The following is a 23,400-nucleotide window of genomic DNA, read 5'->3' on the forward strand; positions in this document are numbered from 1 at the left end:
ACCTGGCCAATAAAGCCGATTCTGATTCTGATTTGCATTTGTTTCTGTGTCACAGTAACATGTGTAATAAACTCCCTCCAGTGGTCAGCATAGAAATAACTCAAAGTTAGCTATTCTTTTTGACCCTCCTAACTTGTTGTAGCTAGTTAGCAATGCATTCTGGGCAAAAGGAGCTGTGAGTAGCTATTTTCCATTCTCACATGGACATAGACAGACCTACTTTATATATTCCAGCCCGGTCTTGCATTCGATGGGGAGCGAATGACTTTAGCTGTGCTATCAGAGACATGTTTAGTCAGCCATGCATGCTAGCTATGTTAGTAGCATTGTAATTTATGTTTTTTTGTACATGTAATGTCAGTTATGTTTGCATACCCATGTTACATGTACTGTATGTCTGCTTGCTTTAACTCACATCATACCTCCCATCTTTCCCATTTTCATTGGACAGTCCCGTTTTTTTGGGACTGTCCCACCCGCAGGCCGCAGTGTCCCGTGGTGGGAGGGCAGTTGGGAGACTCCTGTCAGTCATTGCTCTGCATGCGCACAGCGTCTATTCACAAAGCCAAGAGGGACAGGGGGCAAGCCAGCAGCTCACCGAGCGCTGGCCATGTCTCCACAGTGACTGAAAATTCAGGGCATGGCTCGCAATCACGGGAGTACCACTTAGCTATGCCCCTTTTGCCAAGGCCACGTCCCCTATTTCCATCCTATTTCTTGAAAGTTGGGAGGTATGCCACATGCATATTGTAATTGCATCATATTGTTTCATTTACAGTTTTACCACTTTCATCACAACGATTTTCGCGGGACAGTCCCGTTTTTTGGGGACTGTCCCGCTGTCCCACCCACGGGCCGCAGTGTCCCGCGGTGGGGGGGCAGTTGGGAGGCTCCTGCACTCGCTGCTCTGCTTAGCAGAGCAGCGGTGGATAGACCAGCGTCTATTCACTGGAGTCAGAGGAAGAGGGGGTATGCCAGCGGCTCACAGAGCGCTGGGCATGCCCCTTCAGTGACGAAAATGGGGCGTGGCTCGTGATCGTGGGTCCTCCGCGAAGCCACGCCCCCTTTCCTTAGGCCATGCCCCTTTTCGGAAGGAAGCCACAGCTGCCATGGTTGAAGCAGAATTCTTAGAGTCTGTAGAACTCCTTGACATAAGGGAGACCGTTAATGTACTTGATACAGAACTTTGATCACAGAATTTGATGCAACGCATATCATAATATTTACACCAAGAGGTAAATTTACTAAATTGGGAGTTCTATTTAAGATGGGATGTTGCCCATAGCAACCAATCAGATTTCAGGTATTATCTTGTAGAAGGTGCTAGATAAATGAGAAGTAGAATCTGATTGGTTGCTATGGGCAACATCCCATCTTAAATAGAACTCCCATTTTAGTAAATTAACCCTAAAGTCTCTAAAAATGGCAGCAACCCTCCATCAATGCAAGGCATGAAATCAGATTTCATCAGTGAAACAAGCCAAACACACTGTGTATCACCACCACAAGTCAGCAATAAACTCCAAGTTTGCAAACAAGAGAACTCTAGACACAGTGAACCCACGAGGAACAACTCTCCTTCACGCCAAGTGTTTGAATCTGCTAACTGCAATAAAGCCACAGCCTCCCACACACAAAAATGGTACGATACAAGCCAGCCAGACCCAGACAATCCTAGCAGGTATGACAACACACCACTTACTCACCATGTTAATGCACCAACAATATCTCCTAGAGCCAATCAAGACACTTTAGACTTTGTTAAGTTTCTTGCTCGACATGACCTGGTCATGAATGGAATTTTAAAGCTAAATGATTGCACTGAGAACTTCAGAGCCTGGCAATCTTCTTTCCAAAATGCAATCAGAGGATTAGGACTTTCATGTAGTTAATAGACCTCTTAATTAAATGTCTTGGGAATTAAGTGATTTACTAATGGAGCTTCAAGTAGCCAAATGTGAAGGGGACTCACAAGGACTTTCCTTCCTTGACATGGCCAGAGGTATCAAGTCCAGAAGCTACCTTATAATCTACAGGAACAATGGATCACCCTTGGCTCCAAATATAAACAGCGGAACAAGGTGCTATTTCCACCATTCTCTGTTTTCATGGACTTTGTACATCAACAAGCTAAGACCAGGAATTATCCTAGTGTTACCTTTACCCCAACAGGTAATTTGGGCTACCTAACCCCCAGAAGACATCAGTTGCAGTTTATAAGACTAACGTGCATTATTCAGATTTACCAGCTCTGCTCACCAAGAGACCAGAGATAGAGATTCCATCAAGTAGTGTCCTCTGCATCACAAACTGCATCCTCTCCTGAAATGCAGAGCCTTCCGAGAGAAGTCCCTGGAGAATCGCAAGGCCTTCTTAAGAGAAAATGGTATCTGCTACAAGTGCTGCTCTTCCACATATTACCTCGCCAAGGACTTTAAGGTTAGTGCTAACTGCACAGAATGTCACAGCACAGATCACAACACAGCTCTACACTGTGGGCCTCTCCAATGGACCTTACAACACAGTTACGGTCACACTGAGCATGGCGGGGAGCACAATGCAGAACAAAAAGACACTACTGCAGTCACACCAGAGATAACTTGTACTGAAGTCTGCAGAGATGCCATTAGCAACAGATCTTGCTCCAAAATCAATTTAGTCAGAGTCTACCCCATAGGCCAGCCAGAGAAAGCTGTCAATCTTTATGCAATCCTAGATGACCAAATTAACAGGTCCCTAGCCAGATCGACCTTCTTTGAGAGCTTTAATATCAAAGGCCCCGGCACTCCTTACTCCTTAAGGACCTGTGGAGGGAGTTTTGAAACATCAGGAGGGAGAGCCACTGGTTTTCAAGTCGAGTCTATAGATGGAAAGACATGCCTTTCCTTACCACCCATCACTGAGTGTGATGAGATCCCAGATAATAGGTCTGAAATTCCTACACCAGACATAGCTATTCACCATGCACATTTGAAATGTATAACACATCTGATACCAGAACTGGACCCACAAGCCCAGGTAACTCTACTCATCAGGAGAGATATCCTACGGGTCCACAAAGCCACAAGTCAGATTAATGGTAAACACAGTGCAAAGATCATCTGGGGTACACAGTCTTCAAACGAACAAGAAAGGATGACCAGGTGGCAATGTCCATAGAAGACAAACTATTCTTGGAAATAATGGATAAAGGACCAGCCAAAGATGGTGCCAACAGCTGGGTTGCACCTCTACCCTTTAGAACACCCAGGCGATGCCTACCTAACAACAGAGAACAAGTATTTCTTCTCCTTCATGGCCAAAATATTTGAGAACGGCCACGGTAAGATAGCTCCCATTCTTAAAGACACAGATGAATGCTGGTACCTGCCAATGTTTGGAGTATACCACCCAAAGAAACCAGGTCAGGTCAGAGTTGTGTTTGATTTCAGTGCAAAGTTTGAAGGAATCTCCTTAAATGATGTGCTTCTGACAGGACCAGACCTTAACAACAAACTCCTTGGAGTACTCATATGTTTCCGAAGGGACTCCATTGCCTTCACAGCTGACATTCAACAAATGTTTCATTGTTTCCTTGTGAGTGAAAAAAAAAGGAATTTCCTAAGATTCCTTTGGTTCAGAGACAATGACCCCTCTAAAGATATTGTAGAGTACCACATGAGGGTACACATCTTTGGTAACAGACCTTCACCCGCAGTTGCCATCTACGGACTTAGACGTTCAGCTCAGGAGAATGAACTAGAGTATGGTTCTGATGTTATACAACTTGTAAAAAAGATTTCTACGTGGATGACTGTTTAAAATCTATGCAAATAGATGAGATGGAAATCAGTCTCCTCAAGAGAGCTCAGAAAATGCTTGTATGTTCTAATCTTAGGCTTCACAAAATAGCCTCTAACAGCAAAGGAGTGATGGAAGCCTCCCCTTTCCAAGATCATACCACTGATTTAAGGGATTTGGATTTGGGAACCAATTCTCCTCTAGCCCAATGTAGGCTTGGACTTTTATGGGACTTTAAATCCAACACCTTCAAAGAAAACAGCAAAGGCCCTTAACTCACAGAGGTGGCTTGTCTGCTATAAATAGCTTGTATGACCCTTTAGGATTTGCAGCTCCTGTCACTATCCAAGGTAAAGCCCTACTCAGAGACTTAACCTGTGAGTCATCCGACTGGGATGCCCCACTGCCTCCACAGAAAAGGGAATTGTGGGAAGAGTGGAAAAGTTCTCTGTCCGCCATAACCAACTTTTATATTACAAGTCCATATGCTCCTGTGACTTCCACAGAAATATGAAACCAGAGACTGTGTGTATTCTCTGACGTTTCAGTCCAAGCAATTACTACCGTTGCATATCTTAAAACCATAGACAAAGGTGAATGTCATATTGGATTTGTCATGGGAAAAGCGAAGCTAGCACCACTTCCAGGGCACACAGTGCCCAGACTAGAACTTTATGCTGCAGCACTAGCCGTAGAACTAGCCAAACTCATTTCATCAGAGCTGCCCATTGAACTGTCAAACAGACTTCTACACAGACAGTAAAGTAGTAGGCTACGTTTGCAACTAGACTAGACAATTCCATGCTCATAATCCTGCAGACCAGACTCCAAAAGCCATCTCTGCCAGTCTCCTCAAAGTCACCACATGGTTCAGAGAACCTGAATTCCTGTACCGATCTTAACAACAAAAAGAGGAGGAGGCTGCGCTTTAAGAGGAAATGAACAATATCCACTAAATTGTGTAAAATTTATAACAATTTATTAAAAATCTTAACAATCCTGAAAGTGACATATCTGAGTTAGTAGATGCAGACTCAGAAGTTGAAATACGTCCACAAGTAACTATGATCCATACCATGATTTCAGATTGTCAACTTGAACCTCACAGATTCCATAGATTCTCAATTTGGAAGTCACTTGTTAGAGCCATTACCTGCCTAACCCACATAGCTTGTTCTTTTAAACACACTACAGACACAAATGTGAACAAATGTAAATCACTGTCAAAATACACAGTAGAAGAAATGCAACAATCTAAGAACCTCACTACACATGTTGTTCAACAACAAACCAATGCTAGAGAAATTCACAACATTACCACTGGAAATCCTATTCCTGGAGACAGCATCTTGAAAAAGCTAGACCCATTTCTTGACGAGAATGATTTATTGAGAGTAGGAGGTTACCTTCAAAAACTTAGGATCAGTTGAGAAAAATCCTTTAATCATTCCTGGAAGTCATCACATTACTTTTTTAATTGTGCAACACTATCACAATTAAGTCAAACACCGGGGATTATTGTTTACAGAAGGAGCTCTACAGTCAGCTGGGTTCTGGATTATTGGAGCGAAAAGGTGTGTAAGCAACACAATCTTCAAGTGTATTATTTGTTGCAGACTTCGTCGCACTTCTCAAACTCAGAAGATGGCTAATCTTCCAGCAACCAGGCTTAGTACAAATCCTCCATTTTCTAACATTGATCTTGACATATTTGGTCCCTGGAATGTCATCACTCGACACACTAGAGGAGTGAATGCAAACAGCAAGCATTTGGCAGTTGTATTCACCTGTATGAGCATCAGAGCAGTTCACATTGAGGTTATATGAGTCAATGGACACTTCAAGCTTCATCAATGTCCTTAGACTCTTTATTACCATCCATGGCCCTGTTAAACATATCAGCTCCAACAGGGGCACCAACTTCATTGGAGCAGCCAAAGAATTACAAATTCACTCTAACATTGACACTAAAGTGTGGAGAAATACCTTAGTGAACAATGTTGTACATGAACTTTCAACCCTACTAATTCTTCTCATATGAGAGGAGACTGGGAAAAAATGATCGGCATAATACCGTTGCATATCTTAAAACCATAGACAAAGAATCCGTGATTCCATCTTTCTGCAAGTAGGAACTGTAAGACTTACTCACAAGAGTTTAACTACCTTCATGGCTGAAGTCTCAGCTACAGGTATTGTCAATGCTAGACCCTTAACTTCAGTTTCTAATGACCCAGAAGATCCACTTCTGCTTACCCATGCCACTTTTCTTACTCAAAAGACTGGGAATATCTGTGCTTCTTCTGGAGAATTCAACACTAAAGACTTATTCAAACGTCAATGGAGACAAGTTCAAAGTCTTGCAAACACATTTTGGGACAGGTAGAAAAGCCAGTATATTTCTACCTTGCAACCAAAGAGCAAGTGGCAAGTTGCCAAATCCAACCTAAAGCCAGGTGACATTGTGCTTGTTAGAGATTGTCAGTCACAGCGCAATGAGTGGCCTTTAAATTTTGTCACTAAGCAGGGTTGGACTGGCCCACAGGGGTACCAGGGAAACCACAGGTAGGCCCCACTGCCTGGGTGCCCACTCCTTCCTCTAGGGATCAGGTTCCAGACTGTGCACTTGTAATATACATGGTAGATATGTTTCATTACACTGCACTAGACTATTGTGTATTTCAAGCCTCTGTGGAGGCTGGCCACACCACCTTTGTAGGCTGGCCACACCCTTAAGTATGGGCCCCTATCACTGCATCCCCCCAGTGGGCCCTTCATGCCCCAGTCCGACACTGTCACTAAGACATTACCAAGTGATGAATGAAAAGTCCATAAGGTTGACGTCAAGATGTGTAAGCAAGGTCAGACTAAGTTGTTCCTCAGACTAGTATCTGAATTGTTTTTACTGAGTTTGAAATGTGGTATGAGTGATACCAGACAGGGATGTCATGCCTTTCAGCATAGTTTGTTTATGCTCATTTACTGTATTTCTGTGTCACAGTAACCTGTGTAATTAACTCCCTCCAGTGGTCAGCACAGAAATAATTCAAAGTTATCTATTCTTTTTGACCCTCCTAACTTGTTGTAGCTAGTTAGCAATGCATTCTGGGCCAAAGGAGCTGTCAGTAGCCATTTTCCATTCTCACATGGACATAGACAGACCAGCTTTACATAGGGGGTCATTCCGACCTGATCATAGCTGTGCTAAATTTAGCACAGCTATGATCACTGACACAGACATGCGGGGGGACGCCAAGCACAGGGCTAGTCTGCCCCGCATGTCTGGCAGGGCCCCACCGCACAAGTACAAAAGCATTGCCCAGCGGTGATGTTTTTGTACTTGTATAGTAACACCCAGCCAGCGCAGCTCCTGTGGCTGGCCAGGAGTTACTTGTCGCTGCCAGGGTCACAGCGGCTGCGTGTGACGTCATACAGCCGCTGCGATCTGCGTTGGCCAGACCGCGCTCCAAAAACGGCATCCAAACACCACCATGCTCCCTGCCTCCCGCCCAGCGACCGTCTCTGCCTGTCAATCAGGCAGAGGCGATCGCTAGGCAACGACGGCCGTTGGCTGTCTGGCATGCACCGACGCACAGCGGCTCCGGCGCATCTGATCCGATCGCACTGCTGCGAAAAACTGCAGAGTGCGATCGGGTCAGAATAACCCCCATAGTCCAGCCCGGTCTTGCATTCGATAGTGAGCTAATGACTTTAGCTGTGCCATTATAGACTTATTTAGTCAGCCATGCATGCCAGCTATATTAGTAGCATTGTAATTTATGTTTTTTGTACATGTAATGTCAGTTATGTTTGCATACCCATGTTACATGTACTGTATGTCTGCTTGCTTTTTTCCACATCATACCTCCCATCTGTCCGAATTTTCGTTGGACAGTCCAGTTTTTTGGGACTGTCCCACCCGCAGGCCGCAGTGTCCCGCGGTGGGAGGGCAGTTGGGAAACTCCTGTCAGTCACTGCTCTGCATGCGCACAGCGTCTATTCACAAAGACAAGAGGGACAGGGGGCAAGCCAGCAGCTCAACGAGCGCTGCCCATGCCTCCACAGTGACTGAAAACTGTGTATTCTGTATATGTAATGCATGCCCATGTTACATGTACTGTATGTCTGCTTGCTTTTTTCCACATGCATATTGTAATTGGTTCTTATTGTTTCATTTAGTTTTACCACTTTCATCACAATTGCATTACACCATCTCAACATTTACTGCATACACTTATGATTCCGTTACTAAATAATAAATATGGTTCTTCAGACATCGAATCTGAATGGGATTATTGAAAAGCAAAAGGCAGTTATACTGTAGGCTCCAAATTTGCTAAAGTAGCTTAGTGAGAGGCTGAACAGTGTCAGTGTGCTCTTTTGAATCTTTGGTTGTCTGTGATACATAGGTGAGGGGATGTGCAATATGACTGAACAATGGAGTGCTTTAACTGTTTTTTTTTTTTTTTTTCAGAAGCCTGATCCCATTCTCTGTAACTTGTCTTCCTCAGTTCCCAGCACACACGCTTGTTTCATTTACCATGTTTTCAGGTTTTCTGTTTTAAATAACAAAGAACACCAGAAAACATAAACATTAATTTTATTTTATTTATTGGGTCCACAAATTCATAGTACTCATCATTATTGGACCTGATTAATCTGTTGTATAAGGCTTAGGTGTCTTGCAGAAAAAGACCCTTCCCTATGCCATTCCAGAGTCCATCATCAGCCATACTGCCCGATTCCCACCATAGCCTGTGTGTAGTTTGTATATTCTCCCTGTGTTTATGTGTTTTTTTTTTCGGGTATTCCAGTTTAGTCTTAGACTCCAAAAATATACTGGTAGGTTCACTGTTTCCTGACAATAATTAACCCTAGTGTATAAGTGTATGTGCATGGGTAGACTAGATGGGCCAAGTGGTTCTGATCTGCCACCACATTCTATGTTTCTATGAGCATTGATGTCATATTAACCTGGTGAGGCTGCTAGAGGCTACATGAGGTTACACAGTGGCCTCTGACATCACACAGGTCCAGGCGAGATGGAAAATAAGCGAATGCATCTACTGTAAACTTCAATAATAAGTGAGTCTCAGAGCATTGACAGTGTTCTTACTGTTCACACGGGTGTGGTTCATCAAATCAACAGTGTCTAGGTCAACAATGTTTAGGTCGACCACTATAGGTCGACAGTCACTAGGTCGACATGGATGGAAGGTCGACAGGGTTTCTAGGTCGACATGTGCTAGGTCGACAGGTCTAAAGGTCGACATGAGGATTTTTTTTTTTTTTGGTGTCGTTTTCTTCGTAGAGTGACCGGGATCCCAAATTAGTGCACCGCGTCCCCTCGCATGGCTCGCTTCGCTCGCCATGCTTCGGGCATGGTGCCTTCGCTCCGCTACCGCTTCGCTCGGCACACTTTACCGTTCCAATCGTAGTCCACGTGGATCGTTAAGTATGAAAAAATAAAAAAAAATAAAAAAATGTGAAAAACTCATGTCGACCTTTAGACCTGTCGACCTAGCACATGTCGACCTAGAAACCCTGTCGACCTTCCATCCATGTCGACATAGTGACCGTCGACCTATAGTGGTCGACCTAAACATTGTCGACCTAGACACTGTCGATCTTCAGACCGGATCCCGTTCACACATGGGGCAGGACGAGGGGACAGATGCAAGTGCTCCTTTTCAGACACGGCACTAAGATGTCTAGTAACTGTTCTTGTGGGGATGGGATTGGGTGACCAGCGTTTGGGATCCCGTCGGTCCCCATACTGACACTGGGATCCTGAGCTTTAGATTGCCGGAGGGGGGGGGCGCCCTTTATAGGCTCGCTGCACTCGCCACATGTTTTATTCCCACTCTATGGGTGTCATGGACACCCACGAGTCAGAATAGTCCCTGTTAATCAGCATGCCCACTGTCAGGCTGTCATTCGCTTGGGATCCCGACATCGGTGTAGTCACATAACTACATCCCGTCTTGTGAAGCCATAAATAGACACCTTCTGAACACCACCCCTCTCTGATATTATGGAACTGCACATGTGGTCACAATTCACAGCACAGTGCCAGTCACTGACTACATGTATCCACCTGAGCCACCTTCCCATGTAATACAGTGACTGCAGTGCACCCTGCCTAATATAATGCACACTGATAATATACAGGAAGGCTGACACCATTATAGAAACATAGAAACATAGAATTTGTCGGCAGATAAGAACCACTTGGCCCATCTAGTCTGCCCCTTTTTTTTTTTTTTAATATTATTTTTATCTCTAACCTTATTTGATCCTTATTTCTTTGTAAGGATATCCTTATGTCTATCCCATGCATGTTTAAATTGCTCTACTGTCTTAGCCTCTGCCACCTCTGATGGGAGGCTATTCCACTTGTCCACTACCCTTTCTGTGAAATAATTTTTCCGCAAATTTCCCCTGAACCCCCCCCCCCCCCCCCTCAAGTCTCAGTGCATGTCCACGTGTCCTATTGCTTCTCTTCATTTGGAGAATGTTTCCCTCCTGGACTTTGTTAAAACCCTTGATATATTTGAAAGTTTCTATCATGTCCCCCCTTTCCCTTCTCTGCTCCAAACTATACATATTGAGATTTCTTAGTCTTTCTGGGTATGTTTTGTGATGCACGCTATGCACCATTTTAGTTGCCCTCCTTTGTACAGTTTCTAATGTATTAATATCCTTTTGAAGATATGGCCTCCAGAACTGAATACAGTATTCTAGATGAGGCCGTACCAATGACCTATACAGTGGCATTATTACTTCTTTCTTTCTGCTGCTGATTCCTCTCCCAATGCAGCCAAGCATCTGACTAGCCTTCCTCGTTGCCTTGTTACATTGCTTACCTGCCTTTAAGTCATCTGAAATAGTGACTCCTAGATCCCTTTCCTCCTCAGTAGTTTCCAGTATAGTGCCATTAATACTGTATTTAGCTTTAGGATTTTTGAGACCCAAGTGCATGATTTTGCATTTTTTGGCATTAAACTGTAATTGCCAGACTCTTGACCATTCCTCTAGTCTACCTAGATCCTCAATCATTTGTTTTACCCCACTTGGTGTGTCTACCCTGTTGCATACCTTTGTGTCATCTGCAAAAAGGCATACTTTCCCTTAAATGCCATTTGCAATGTCACCAATAAAGATATTAAAAAGCACTGGTCCAAGTACAGATCCCTGGGGTACTCTACTGGTAACATTTCCCTCCTGTGAATGCACTCCATTTACCACAACTCTCTGTTTTCTATCCTTCAACCAAGATCTTATCCATTCAATAATCCTAATATCCAATCCCAAACTTTCAAGTTTATTTAGCAGTCTGCGATGTGGAACTGTGTCAAAAGCCTTACTAAAGTCTAGATAAGCTATATCCATGGCTCCACCTTTATCCATCACTTTAGTCACACAATCAAAAAAGTCAATAAGATTTGTTTGACATGATCTCCCCCCAGTGAATCCATGCTGTTTGGGATCCAGTAAATTGCCGGATTTGAGATAATCTACAACTCTTTCTTTTAAGAGTGTTTCCATCAATTTCCCTACTACTGATGTAAGACTCACTGGTCTGTAGTTGTTTGCCTCTTCCTTGCTTCCACTTTTGTGCAGTGGGACTACGTTTGCTCTTTTCCAGTCCCCTGGAATTACTCCTGTAGCTAATGACTGGTTGAATAATTCTGTCAATGGTGCTACCAGCACCTCTTTAAGTTCTTTTAGTATCCTTGGATGTATCCCATCTGGCCCCATAGATTTGTCCACTTTCAGCTTTGAGAGTTCTGTTAGGACCTTCTCCTCTGTAAATGTACTTGTTTCATTTTCCTGAATATCCCTGCAACTTAACTGTGGCCCCTTCCCCTCTCTTTCAGTAGTAAATACTGAGCAAAAATAATCATTATGATGATCTGCTATTAAATTGTCTCCTTCAACAAGACTCCCAGTGTCCGTCTTTAGTTTTATAATTCCGCCTTTTGTTTTTCTCCTTTCGCTTATATACCTAAAAAAGTTTTGCCTCCTTTACCCACTGACTGGGCCATTTTCTCCTCAGCTTGTGCCTTTGCACATCTGATTACCTTCTTTTTCTCCTTCTGTCTAACAAGATATATCTTTTTGTCTTCATTATTTTGTGTCTGCTTATATTTCCTAAAAGCCATCTTTTTTGCTCTCACAATATTTGCTACTTCTTTTGCAAACCACACTGGCTTCCTTTTCCTTGTGTTTTTCCTAACAGTTTTGATACAAAGGTCTGTTGCCTTCAATATTGCACATTTTAATGTTTCCCACCTCTCCTGCACTGTTTCCAAGTTCCTCCACTCTGCCAAAGAATCGCTTACACATTTTCCCATCCCTACAAAATCAGCCTTCCTAAAATCCAACACCTTTGTTTTTGTATGGGACGAGTCAGTCTCTGTCTTAATGCTGAACCATACTGCTTGATGATCACTGGATCCCAGGTTTTCACCCACTTTTACGTCCGATAATCTGTCTACATTTGTAAGTATTAAGTCTAATATTGCGTCTTTCCGAGTGGGCTCCCTCACCAATTGGTGGAGGGATGCTCCCTGAAGGGAATTTAAAATGTTCCTACTTCTAGTGGAACTAGTAACAGACACCTCCCAGTTTACATCAGGAAGATTAAAGTCTCCCATGATTATTACCTCTCCTTTTAATGCCATTTTAGTTATGTCCTGCAATAGGTTCTTGTCAAGTTCCTCTTCCTTACCTGGTGGCCTGTATATCACGCCAATACGAATAATCAACTTTTCCCCTGTTTCTATGGTCACCCAAAGGGCCTCAGTTTTTTCTTCAATACTTTGTATTAATGTAGTATTTATGGCATTTTTTACATACATTGCTACCCCTCCTCCGATTTTTCCAATTCTGCCTTCCTAAATAAAGTATATCCCGGTATAGCTATGTCCCAGTCATGATTTTCATTGTACCATGACTCTGTAATTGCCACAATGTCTAGATCATCCCTTGTCATTATTGCAGTTAGTTCTGGGATTTTATTTCCTAAGCTCCTAGCATTTGCACACATAGCTTTTAGAGTTTTGTTTGTGCTTTTTCTGTTCCTAGCTATGTTCTTCTCTCTGCCTATTTTTATTTGGTTTTGATCTGAATTATCTTCTGTTGCTGTGGATATGCTTCCTATTCCCTTTGCCTGCAGAAACAATACTTCTGTGTTGGGGGAGCAGATTGCTTTATTCCTGTTTGGTTCACTGCCCCCCTTTGTTAGTTTAAATAGTTCTTGATGAAGCATCCAAACTGTTCAGTTAGTATTCTTGTTCCCCTTGAAGATGGGTGCAGACCGTCACTTTTGTATAAGCTCCTATCTTGCCAGATGGTGTGACTGTGGCCTATAAATCCAAGTCTCTCCTCATTGCACCATGTCCTTAGCCAAACATTGAAGTTTCTGATGCAATGAGTTCTGTCTTCCCCTCTGTGTACTGGCAATACTTCTGAAAAAGATACAGTGGTTGCCACCTGCTTCAGAGCAGTCCCTAACTTCCTAAATTCATCTTTTACAGCCATGAGTTCAGCATTTGCCAGGTCATTTGTCCCTAGGTGGACAATGACATCCACCTCCCCATCTTTTCTTGCTGCCTTTACAATTCTTAGCATGCGCTCTTTATCCCTTGGAGCTGTGGCTCCAGGTAAGCACCTTACTTGTTTCTCTACTTCATTTGCATTTCCCAGATGTATTCCTCTAATAATGGAATCTCCCAAGAGAAGTGCAGTCCTTTTTGGAGATGCAATTTTCCTGTTCCATTTCCTGTTCCTATAGTTGGTAGAAGTCCCCATATCCTCCTGTTCTGTAGTGCCTCTATTAGTTGTATCTTCCAGCCCTGCAAGAGTAGCATACGAGTTTTGCAGTGTCACCGCTTGCGGGAGGTGTCTGTGTCCCTCTGGAAATCTATGCCCTTGAGAGCCCACAGTAGTCCAGGCAGAATGTCTTCTGGTGGCTCTCTGAGGCAGTGGAGGCTTCAAAGACACAGACATCCTACAAATCTCAGCATGCAGTTTTGCTATCTCCTCCTTCAGCAGAGAAAATTGCTCACAGATTGGACAGCAGCTGAGTCTCCACGCTGCCTCTTTCCAAACAAATGCTTTACATCCATTGCACTGCACAAGGCCAAACATTGTATCAGATGTTAATGGTATTGCAAATTTGTGTGTCACTTGGTGTATTATAAAACTCACCTGTTGCTGTATTCTAACTCACCTGCTGCTGTTTCAAACTCACTTAATAAGCCAAGCCTCACTTTATAATGCACGCCTCTCACAATTATCACAGTATATATTATGTTACCAATAGCACAACGGGCTAATAAACATGTGGACTAGCACCACCTGGGCAGCACTATGCATGCCCACTTTGGCACAGTGCTATAGACAGAGGTGTCTCTCTAGAAGCTGGGGGATCTTTAAAAATTTTGCTATGAAGCTCACCAGAGGCATCTGAACAGGGGGGATAAGGGGGCAGCTTGACCCCCCCCCCCCCCCCAACATGATGGAGGCACAGGATCGGGGAAGCGCTTACTTCCACATCCCCGTGGGTGGCTTCTACTCTTGCTGTCGCAGGTTGCAGTGTCCCTTCTTTTATACTAGCCGGCTTTCTCTTCACTGATGCTGCTGCATTACTTGGAGGAGGCGTGGCTGTGGCCCCGGAATGTCCCAACAGGCTCAGCATGGCCACGCCTCCTCCCAAGTAATGCATCAGTGAAGAGACAGCCGGCTAGTACAGGTGAAGAGACACTGTACCACGCGACAGCAGACTACTTTTAAAGTTGACGCCGCCCACAGTGATGCGGAAGTAAGCGCTTCCCCACACTGACGGTGGGGTATGGGGTAGAAGGAGAGGATACCGGCACCGCAGCAGGGGCACCAAAATTGAATTCTAACTTCGCCCCCCCTCAACGTGAAATAATTCTGGGGCCCCTGGGGCCCACAAATTTCTAGTTACGTCCCTGGACAGGTGATTTGCTTAGATCTCTGTGATAAAAGTGTCTTTCAAACTCATTACAGTTCAAAATATACCTGAAAAAACACATTTGGGGGTGGACACAGGTATAAAGTTCTTGCATTTCCCAAGTTCCTGCACTACATCTCAGGTGCTGCTGCTATTACCAGAGGTGCCAAGATGGGGGGGAGGGGAGCTGGTACTAATTACCCAGGAAGGCTTGTCTTGATTGGTTGGTACTTATCACTCTCCACTTTATAGTCTACAATATTTAATAAATCTCCTCCAAAGTGTGTTATATTGTAAGCTTACAGCAACAATATATTTTTTACTTTGTTCCAGTAATTCTGCTACCTCTAGTATCAACGTTTGTGCTAAATACTTACACACACACACACACACACACACACACACACACACACACACACACACACACACACACACACACACAGATATACTGTATAGATAATACACAAACAGTCATCAGCACTCCACTCCAATGTAAACATAACTCTGTTACCGGTGCCCTCCAGGCGTGGAACTTCACAAGTACAAATACAGCAGTCGGCGCCACTCACGGTAGTGAAAATAAAGACAGCAGTCTGATCTGCAGCGTCAACGTTTCAATGTTACTTGTTACAACATTTTCATCAGGACAGTATATATATATATATATATATATATATATACATATATATATATATATATATATATATATATATATATATAATAAAAAACTTACCTTATCATAGGACTCTGTTTTTAGCCTTCCAAATGTGCTGCTGGTGGACCAGGTGTTGGGAATTAAAATTTTTGCACTTTTAATAAAAACTCTGTTTTCTGTAGCCTGGAGCATGTAGGTAGAAGCGTCTGTCACCATTTTCTGTCAACACATGTGAAAACAAAATTGTAATACATTATATAATATATCTTGCTATAGCAGACATTTTCAGGATAAATCAGATAATAAATGGAAGGAGCCTGACCAGTAGGTATGCGTTCAGCATCCCGACGGTCTGTATGCCGGTGGTCATGTAACCAATGCCAGCATACCCAACACCCCTCGGGACACCGGCGCCAGAACACTGACCACCAGAATGCTGAAGATGAGTACTGGGCTGGGGGTTAGGGCACAGGGGGGAGGGTTAGGGTTAGGCACTAGAGGGGGGCTAGGTTAGACACTATGGGGGTGGTAAGGCATAGCCACCACCACCCGAGGGTTAGTCCTAGGTGCCACCTCCCACGGATTAGCCCTAACCGCAACCCCCCGAGGGTTAGGGTAGGGGGAAGGAAAGGGGTAAAATACTTACCCCTGTCCCATGTCAGGATCCTCATTGTCGGGATGCTACGGTTAGTCATGTGACCGCCGGCATCCCGAAACCTGGCATTTCATACCCAATCCGACCAGTGATTATATATATATGGTCTGTTCGGTCAGTCAAATGTAATAAAATATCCATGCCTTCAAACATATACATTTTGATTTGTGATATTGTGTGAAATATGGTGCCCGCCATGGTCCAGTATGGGCCCCCCTGGATCCGCACCACACACCTTGCATCCATTATGGATATGCCAGTGGTCAACTCTGCCCAATCACATCCTTTAAATTGTAATAAAAATAACGTATTTACCTTTATTCTTTCAATTAACTTTCCATTTTCAGGAATCTTTGGGTGTATTGCGATAATAATGTCCTCATATCCATTATCTTTGAGTTTCACCAATGAGTCTCTTGCTGGAAGTGTCACTTGAAGTACAGAAATGAAAATGAATACCCCAGCAATCTTCATTGTTGCCTCTCCGGGATTACCAGCTTCTTGTGGTTCTTCTTAATATACGTTTCTGTGCAGTCAATCCCTGATGAAATGTACATATGATGTTATTATGATAACTTGTTATACTGTAATTGGTCAACAATTTCACAACTGGTTATGTACACATTTCTCAACATACTGTGTACTGTGTGTCTTTGCCTAACCAGACTATGGGGTATATTTATAAAGATTTGTGTTTCTGCCGAGTTGGTGGGAGTTTGAACTCGACTTTTATTGTATGTATTTTTCTGCAACTTTTTGTAATAATTTTCGGGAATTTACTAAGCTGCCGAGTTTTTTGTATTTTCCGATGTCGATGCTATTCATATTGTCGGGCAATGTTTTACGGAAGTGATGAGTAAAACACTGCCGGACATAACACAATGAAGCCCAGCCTGATCAGTGAGATCCGTGCATGGCTTCATTGAGTACAGTATTAAAAGAGTTCAAAGTGAAAAAAAAAATTACGTGGGGTCCCCCTTCCTAAGTATAACCAGCCTTGGGCTCTTTAAACCGGTCCTGATTGTTTAAATACCGAGTGAAAAATTCACTGGGGCCCCCCCCCCGTATTTAGACAACCAGCACCGGGCACTTGGGCCGCGGGGTTAATTGGGGTCACTCTTGTGGGTGACCCCAATTAACTTCATGGTTAACCGCAGACCGCAAAGTTCCCATCATAGGCAAGAATGGAGGAGCGCATCCTCCATTCTAGTCGGTGCGCTACTCCTGATTGACAGGCTAGTAGCGCACAGCCATGACATGGCGCTCCCTGATTGGCTGCTGGGATCTCCAGTGACAGGAGTCACGGGGGGTCCCGGCATTCGGGGAAAGGGTTTCCATGTGTAAACATGGAACTCCTTTAGTGGCGTGGACCGGGCTTTCATTTTTTTTAGTTTTTACAAGGCCGTGGATTACTTCTGAAAAGAAGAGGACAGATCATCACTGGATAATAGGTGAGTATATTGGAATTTTGGTTTTACAGGTACACAATTAGAGGCTACTGGACAAGTGGACGTGATTGGCCGGCGTGGGATGTAGGTAAGTATGTATGAGTGTGTGTGTTTAAATAAATTTGTACTATCATGGTGTGTGTTTCTTGTTTTTATTTGGGTATTTATTTTGTTGTAGAACTACAGGTACCAGTGGGCCAGTTATTTCACCGCATACTGGTACTTGTGGTTCTCCAAGTACCAGCAAGCGGGGAATGCTTGCTGGTACTTGTAGTTCTAAAACAAAAGACAGTATTCTTTTTTTTACACTGGAAAAGGCTATCCGCCTCCTAGCCACCGCCCAGGGATGGGGGGACAGCTTCGGGTTTCACCCCTGGTCCTTGTATGCCTGGAGGGGGTGGGGGGGGGCTTGATTTAAGGGGTCCCCACTCCCTCAGAGTACACCAGCCAGGGGGTGACTAGTTGGGGGGGGGGGTAATGCCACGGCCGCAGGGACCAGTATAAAAGTGTCCTCCGGCTGTGGCATTATCTTCTCGGCTAGTGGAGCACGGTGCTGGTTTTAAAAATACGACGACCCCTACGTCTTTTGTCCCCCATATTTTCGGAACCAGGGCCAGCCCAAGAGCCCGGTGCTGGTTGTCTAAGTACGGGGGGACCCCAGTCAATTTTTCCCCGGTATTTAAACAACCAGGACCGGCTCAAAGAGCCCCCCTGCAAACTATACATTTGCGCCCTTTCATACTTTACAAAGGGACAGCGCACACCGAAAAAGGGATGTGGTCTCACAGTGTATCCTGACCACTGGAATTCCAAGGACTTGGTGTTGATAACAGGATGGTGAATTTATTGGTGAGAATGAACTGAATCAATGATAAATGGGATTAGGCTGGTTACCGGATACGGCTGAACCGGGCTAGTTACCGGATAGGACTGGACATGCTGGATATGACTGGTACGCTCACTGTGAACTGGACTTGAGAGCAACCGAACTGGATAGCAAAAGAACAGAGGCTTGCAGGTACTAAGGTAATAAGCGTTACCTCTAGGGAGCTCAGCTACGAGGCTCACTGAGCTGTGTGACTCAAGGAACTGGCAGCTTCTGAAACTCTTGTCTCTCTACTTATACCTCTTGGTCCTTGGTGATTGGTGAATAGAGTCAGGTGATTCAGAGAGTCTCAGGCTGACACAGGATTGGATAGCTCATGGTCAGGTGATCAGACCCTGTCACGTCAGTACTCCATGTTAGGCTCTGATGTGAAGTGAGGCCTAGCAGGCCATAAAAACACTGAAGCCTAAGCTCTTAAAAATGAACAGAGGATGCTGGCTTTTAGGCCCAAACAAAAGAGAGCTGAGCACAGTGGAGAATCAAATGCTGCACACAGGATCCTGCTGATTTCTCACAGGGGAATTCCTACTTAGGTGGCTAATCAAGAGTAAGCAACACAGATTTCAGTCTACATGCTGAGCTGAAGCAGATGCAGGTTACAGGATATGCCGAGGTAAGCCACAGAACATGAGAAATACAGTCAGTTTCATGATAGAGAGAGACTTCCAGGTCATGTGATGAATTCAGTCACGTGACGCTGGTCAACATTCTGTTTCCTGTTTACATGAACACAGGCTGTCATAAGAACGGGAGTGTTGCTAATAAGGACACCATCCAGTTTGTGTGAATTATAATCACAGGTCCGAATTGTATAAAATGCCTCTATAATCTAAACAGTTTATCACCAGATCACGTGAACAATAGGTGAACAATAGTAGGGGTATGAGATGTAATGTAATAATATTTAATTCATGAATTTTGCCATTTTTAAAATGTATTTTATTAATAAATTAAGCATTCTTTAGCCACATAAAATTGTCTAGCACACACACACACACACACACACACACACACACACACACACACACACACACACACACACACACACACACACACATATTTATTTATTTATTTAAATATTTTGTGTATGCACTGGTATCTACATATCCCCCTCCATACTATGTGTGGTCTGTGTTGCAGCCCAGCGGCAGCAGGCGACACTGATAATGCCGCAGTTGGGTGTGCAGCGCCAATACACCTATATAGCTTTGACACTATCTTGCCATGCCACAAGATACAGAAATTATTCGGATATGATAAAAAATGTAGACCTAAAGATTTATAGAAATCAAATAGGAGGCCTCGCTTGAGAGTTTGCCAAGCCTCTAGTTATGCCACTGTCCCTGATCTCTTTTAACTATAGGGAAAGCAGGCTATCCGAGATATGCTAGCTTATTAATTAGTCCCATTTAACTAGCCCCATAGTTAACCACGGGGCATGCAGTACTTTAAGCGAATGGGGGACAATACTGTATATCTCCATAATTATTGAGGTAATAAATGGCTCATTTCCATAATTTCTCTTATGTCCCAGAGGATGCTGGGGTCCACATTAGTACCATGGGGTATAGACGGGTCCATTGACACTTTAAGAGTTTGAGATCGTGGGCTGGCTCCTCCCTCTATGCCCCTCCTACCAGACTCAGTTTAGAAAATGTGCCTGGAGGAGCCGGTCACAGCTAGTGGAGCTCTACAGAGCTTCTTTAGTAAAGTTTTTTTTAGAGTTTATTATTTTTCAGGGAGGCTGCTGGCAACAGCCTCCCTGCTTCGTGGGACTAAGGGGGGGTGTAGTGTCCACCCTGCGGGGTCTGAGCCTCTATCTCCGCTGACAGGACACTGAGCTCCTGAGGTAATAGATTGTAGTGATGAGCGGGTTCGGTTCCTCGGAAACCGAACCCCCCCCGAACTTCACCCAATTTACATTGGTCCGAGGCATACTCGGATTCTCCCGTATGGCTCGGTTAACCCGAGCGCGCCCGAACATCATCATCCCGCTGTTGGATTCTCGCGAGATTCGGATTCTATATAAGCAGCCGCTCGTCGCCGCCATTTTCACTCGTGCATTGGAAATGTTAGGGAGAGGACGTGGCTGGCGTCCTCTCCGTTTATTAATCTTGATGCAAAAATATTTGTGCTTATTCCTTAATTGTGGGGACTGGGGAGCAGCTGTATTATATAGGAGGAGTACAGTGCAGAGTTTTGCTGACAGTGACCACCAGTATACGTTGTCTGCCTGAAAAACACTCCATATCTGTGCTCAGTGTGCTGCATATATCTGTGCTCACACTGCTTAATTGTGGGGACTGGGGAGCAGCTGTATTATATAGGAGGAGTACAGTGCAGAGTTTTGCTGACAGTGACCACCAGTATACGTTGTCTGCCTGAAAAACAATCCATATCTGTGCTCAGTGTGCTGCATATATCTGTGCTCACACTGCTTTATTGTGGGCACTGGGGACCACCAGTATATTATATAGGAGGAGTACAGTGCAGAGTTTTGCTGACCAGTGACCACCAGTATACGTTGTCTGCCTGAAAAATACTCCATATCTGTGCTCAGTGTGCTGCATATATCTGTGCTCACACTGCTTTATTGTGGGCACTGGGGACCACCAGTATATTATATAGGAGGAGTACAGTGCAGAGTTTTGCTGACCAGTGACCACCAGTATACGTTGTCTGCCTGAAAAACACTCCATATCTGTGCTCAGTGTGCTGCATATATCTGTGCTCACACTGCTTTATTGTGGGCACTGGGGACCACCAGTATATTATATAGGAGGAGTACAGTGCAGAGTTTTGCTGACCAGTGACCACCAGTATACGTTGTCTGCCTGTAAAACACTCCATATCTGTGCTCAGTGTGCTGCATATATCTGTGCTCACACTGCTTAATTGTGGGGACTGGGGAGCAGCTGTATTATATAGGAGGAGTACAGTGCAGAGTTTTGCTGACAGTGACCACCAGTATATATAGCAGTACGGTATGGAAGGCCACTGCTCTACCTACCTCTGTGTCGTCAAGTATACTATCCATTCATACCTGTGGTGCATTTCAGTTGTGCGCAGTATATATAGTAGTAGGCCATTGCTATTGATACTGGCATATAATTCCACACATTAAAAAATGGAGAACAAAAATGTGGAGGTTAAAATAGGGAAAGATCAAGATCCATTTCCACCTCGTGCTGAAGCTGCTGCCACTAGTCATGGCCGAGACGATGAAATGCCATCAACGTCCTCTGCCAAGGCCGATGCCCAATGTCATAGTAGAGAGCATGTAAAATCCAAAAAACAAAAGTTCAGTAAAATGACCCAAAAATCAAAATTGAAAGGGTCTGATGAGAAGCGTAAACTTGCCAATATGCCATTTACGACACGGAGTGGCAAGGACCGGCTGAGGCCCTGGCCTATGTTCATGGCTAGTGGTTCAGATTCACATGAGGATGGAAGCACTCATCCTCTCGCTAAAAAAATGAAAAGACTTAAGCTGGCAAAAGCACAGCAAAGAACTGTGCGTTCTTCTAAATCACAAATCCCCAAGGAGAGTCCAATTGTGTCGATTGCGATGCCTGACCTTCCCAACACTGGACGGGAAGAGCTTGCGCCTTCCACCATTTGCACGCCCCCTGCAAGTGCTGGAAGGAGCACCCGCAGTCCAGTTCCTGATAGTCAAATTGAAGATGTCACTGTTGAAGTACACCAGGATGAGGATATTTTTTTTTCATTTTTCTTTGCATCATGTGCTGTTTGGGGACAATTTTTTTGAAGTGCCACCCTGCCTGACACTGCAGTGCCACTCCTAGATGGGCCAGGTATTTGTGTCGGCCACTTGTGTCGCTTAGCTTAGTCACACAGCGACCTTGGTGCGCCTATTTTTTTCTTTGCATCATGTGCTGTTTGGGGACAATTTTTTTGAAGTGCCTTCCTTCCTGACACTGCAGTGCCACTCCTAGATGGGCCAGGTGTTTGTGTCGGCCACTTGTGTCGCTTAGCTTAGCCATCCAGCGACCTTGGTGCACCTCTTTTTTTCTTTGCATCATGTGCTGTTTGGGGAACGATTTTTTTGAAGTGCCATCCTGTCTGACACTGCAGTGCCACTCCTAGATGGGCCAGGTGTTTGTGTCGGCCACTTGTGTCGCTTAGCTTAGCCATCCAGCGACCTTGGTGCAAATTTTAGGACTAAAAATAATATTGTGAGGTGTGAGGTGTTTAGAATAGACTGAAAATGAGTGGAAATTATGGTTATTGAGGTTAATAATACTTTGGGATCAAAATGACCCCCAAATTCTATGATTTAAGCTGTTTTTGAGGGTTTTTTGTAAAAAAACACCCGAATCTGACAAAAAAATTTCAGGGAGGTTTTTCCAAAACGCGTCCGAATCCAAAACACGGCCGCGGACCCGAATCCAAAACCAAAACACAAAACCCGAAAAATTTCCGGTGCACATCACTAAATAGATTGTTCCCCGCCACAGGGGATCGCTCACCCCAGCAGCATGCCGCCACCCCCTTACAGAGCTAAAGATCAGTGGCGAATAAGTCACCGACCCCCCTAGCAAGCGGGGGGCCGGTGTGAAGGTGGCGGCAACAGGGTAGGAGCGCAGTACTAACTGCGCTCCGGAGGCTCAGTGGTACTTAGTGCGGCGCTGTGAGGGGCGCCCTGAGCCAGCGCCTGAACCCTGCACTGGTCAGCAAGCCTGTCAGGGTCCGTGGATCTCAGCCAGCATTTTACCTCAGGCCAGTATAATCCTTGTGAACAGCGGGAAGACAGCGCCATTTTGGGGGCGGAGCTTCTCCTCAGAGCGGACCCAGCAGCGTTCAGCGCCATTTTCCTGCCTGCTCCGTGCTGTCCCTCCACAGCAGCTCCAGCTATCTCTCACGGTACCATGGGGGTTGTAGAAGGGGGGGGAGACTGCATTATGACTGTGTAACCTATTAAGGTGCACAGTCAGCGCTAGTAGGGGGTCTCCCTTTACATTAAAAGCGCTG

General features: G+C 44.5%; 1 protein-coding gene across 1 annotated transcript in view; it reads right to left on the reverse strand.

The window, feature by feature from the left end:
* Window positions 1–16,548, reverse strand: part of LOC134957797 (calcium-activated chloride channel regulator 1-like) — a 141,387-nt gene extending 124,839 nt beyond the window's left edge. The window contains exons 1-2 of the mRNA XM_063939965.1: window positions 16,390–16,548; window positions 15,498–15,638 (exon numbers count right to left, since the gene is read on the reverse strand). Coding sequence (XP_063796035.1) covers window positions 15,498–15,638; window positions 16,390–16,548 — 300 coding nt within the window. The remainder of the gene's footprint in view (window positions 1–15,497; window positions 15,639–16,389) is intronic.
* Window positions 16,549–23,400: the final 6,852 nt, after the last annotated feature.

The sequence above is a fragment of the Pseudophryne corroboree genome, chromosome 9, assembly GCF_028390025.1.
Source record: "Pseudophryne corroboree isolate aPseCor3 chromosome 9, aPseCor3.hap2, whole genome shotgun sequence".
NCBI lineage: Eukaryota > Metazoa > Chordata > Amphibia > Anura > Myobatrachidae > Pseudophryne > Pseudophryne corroboree.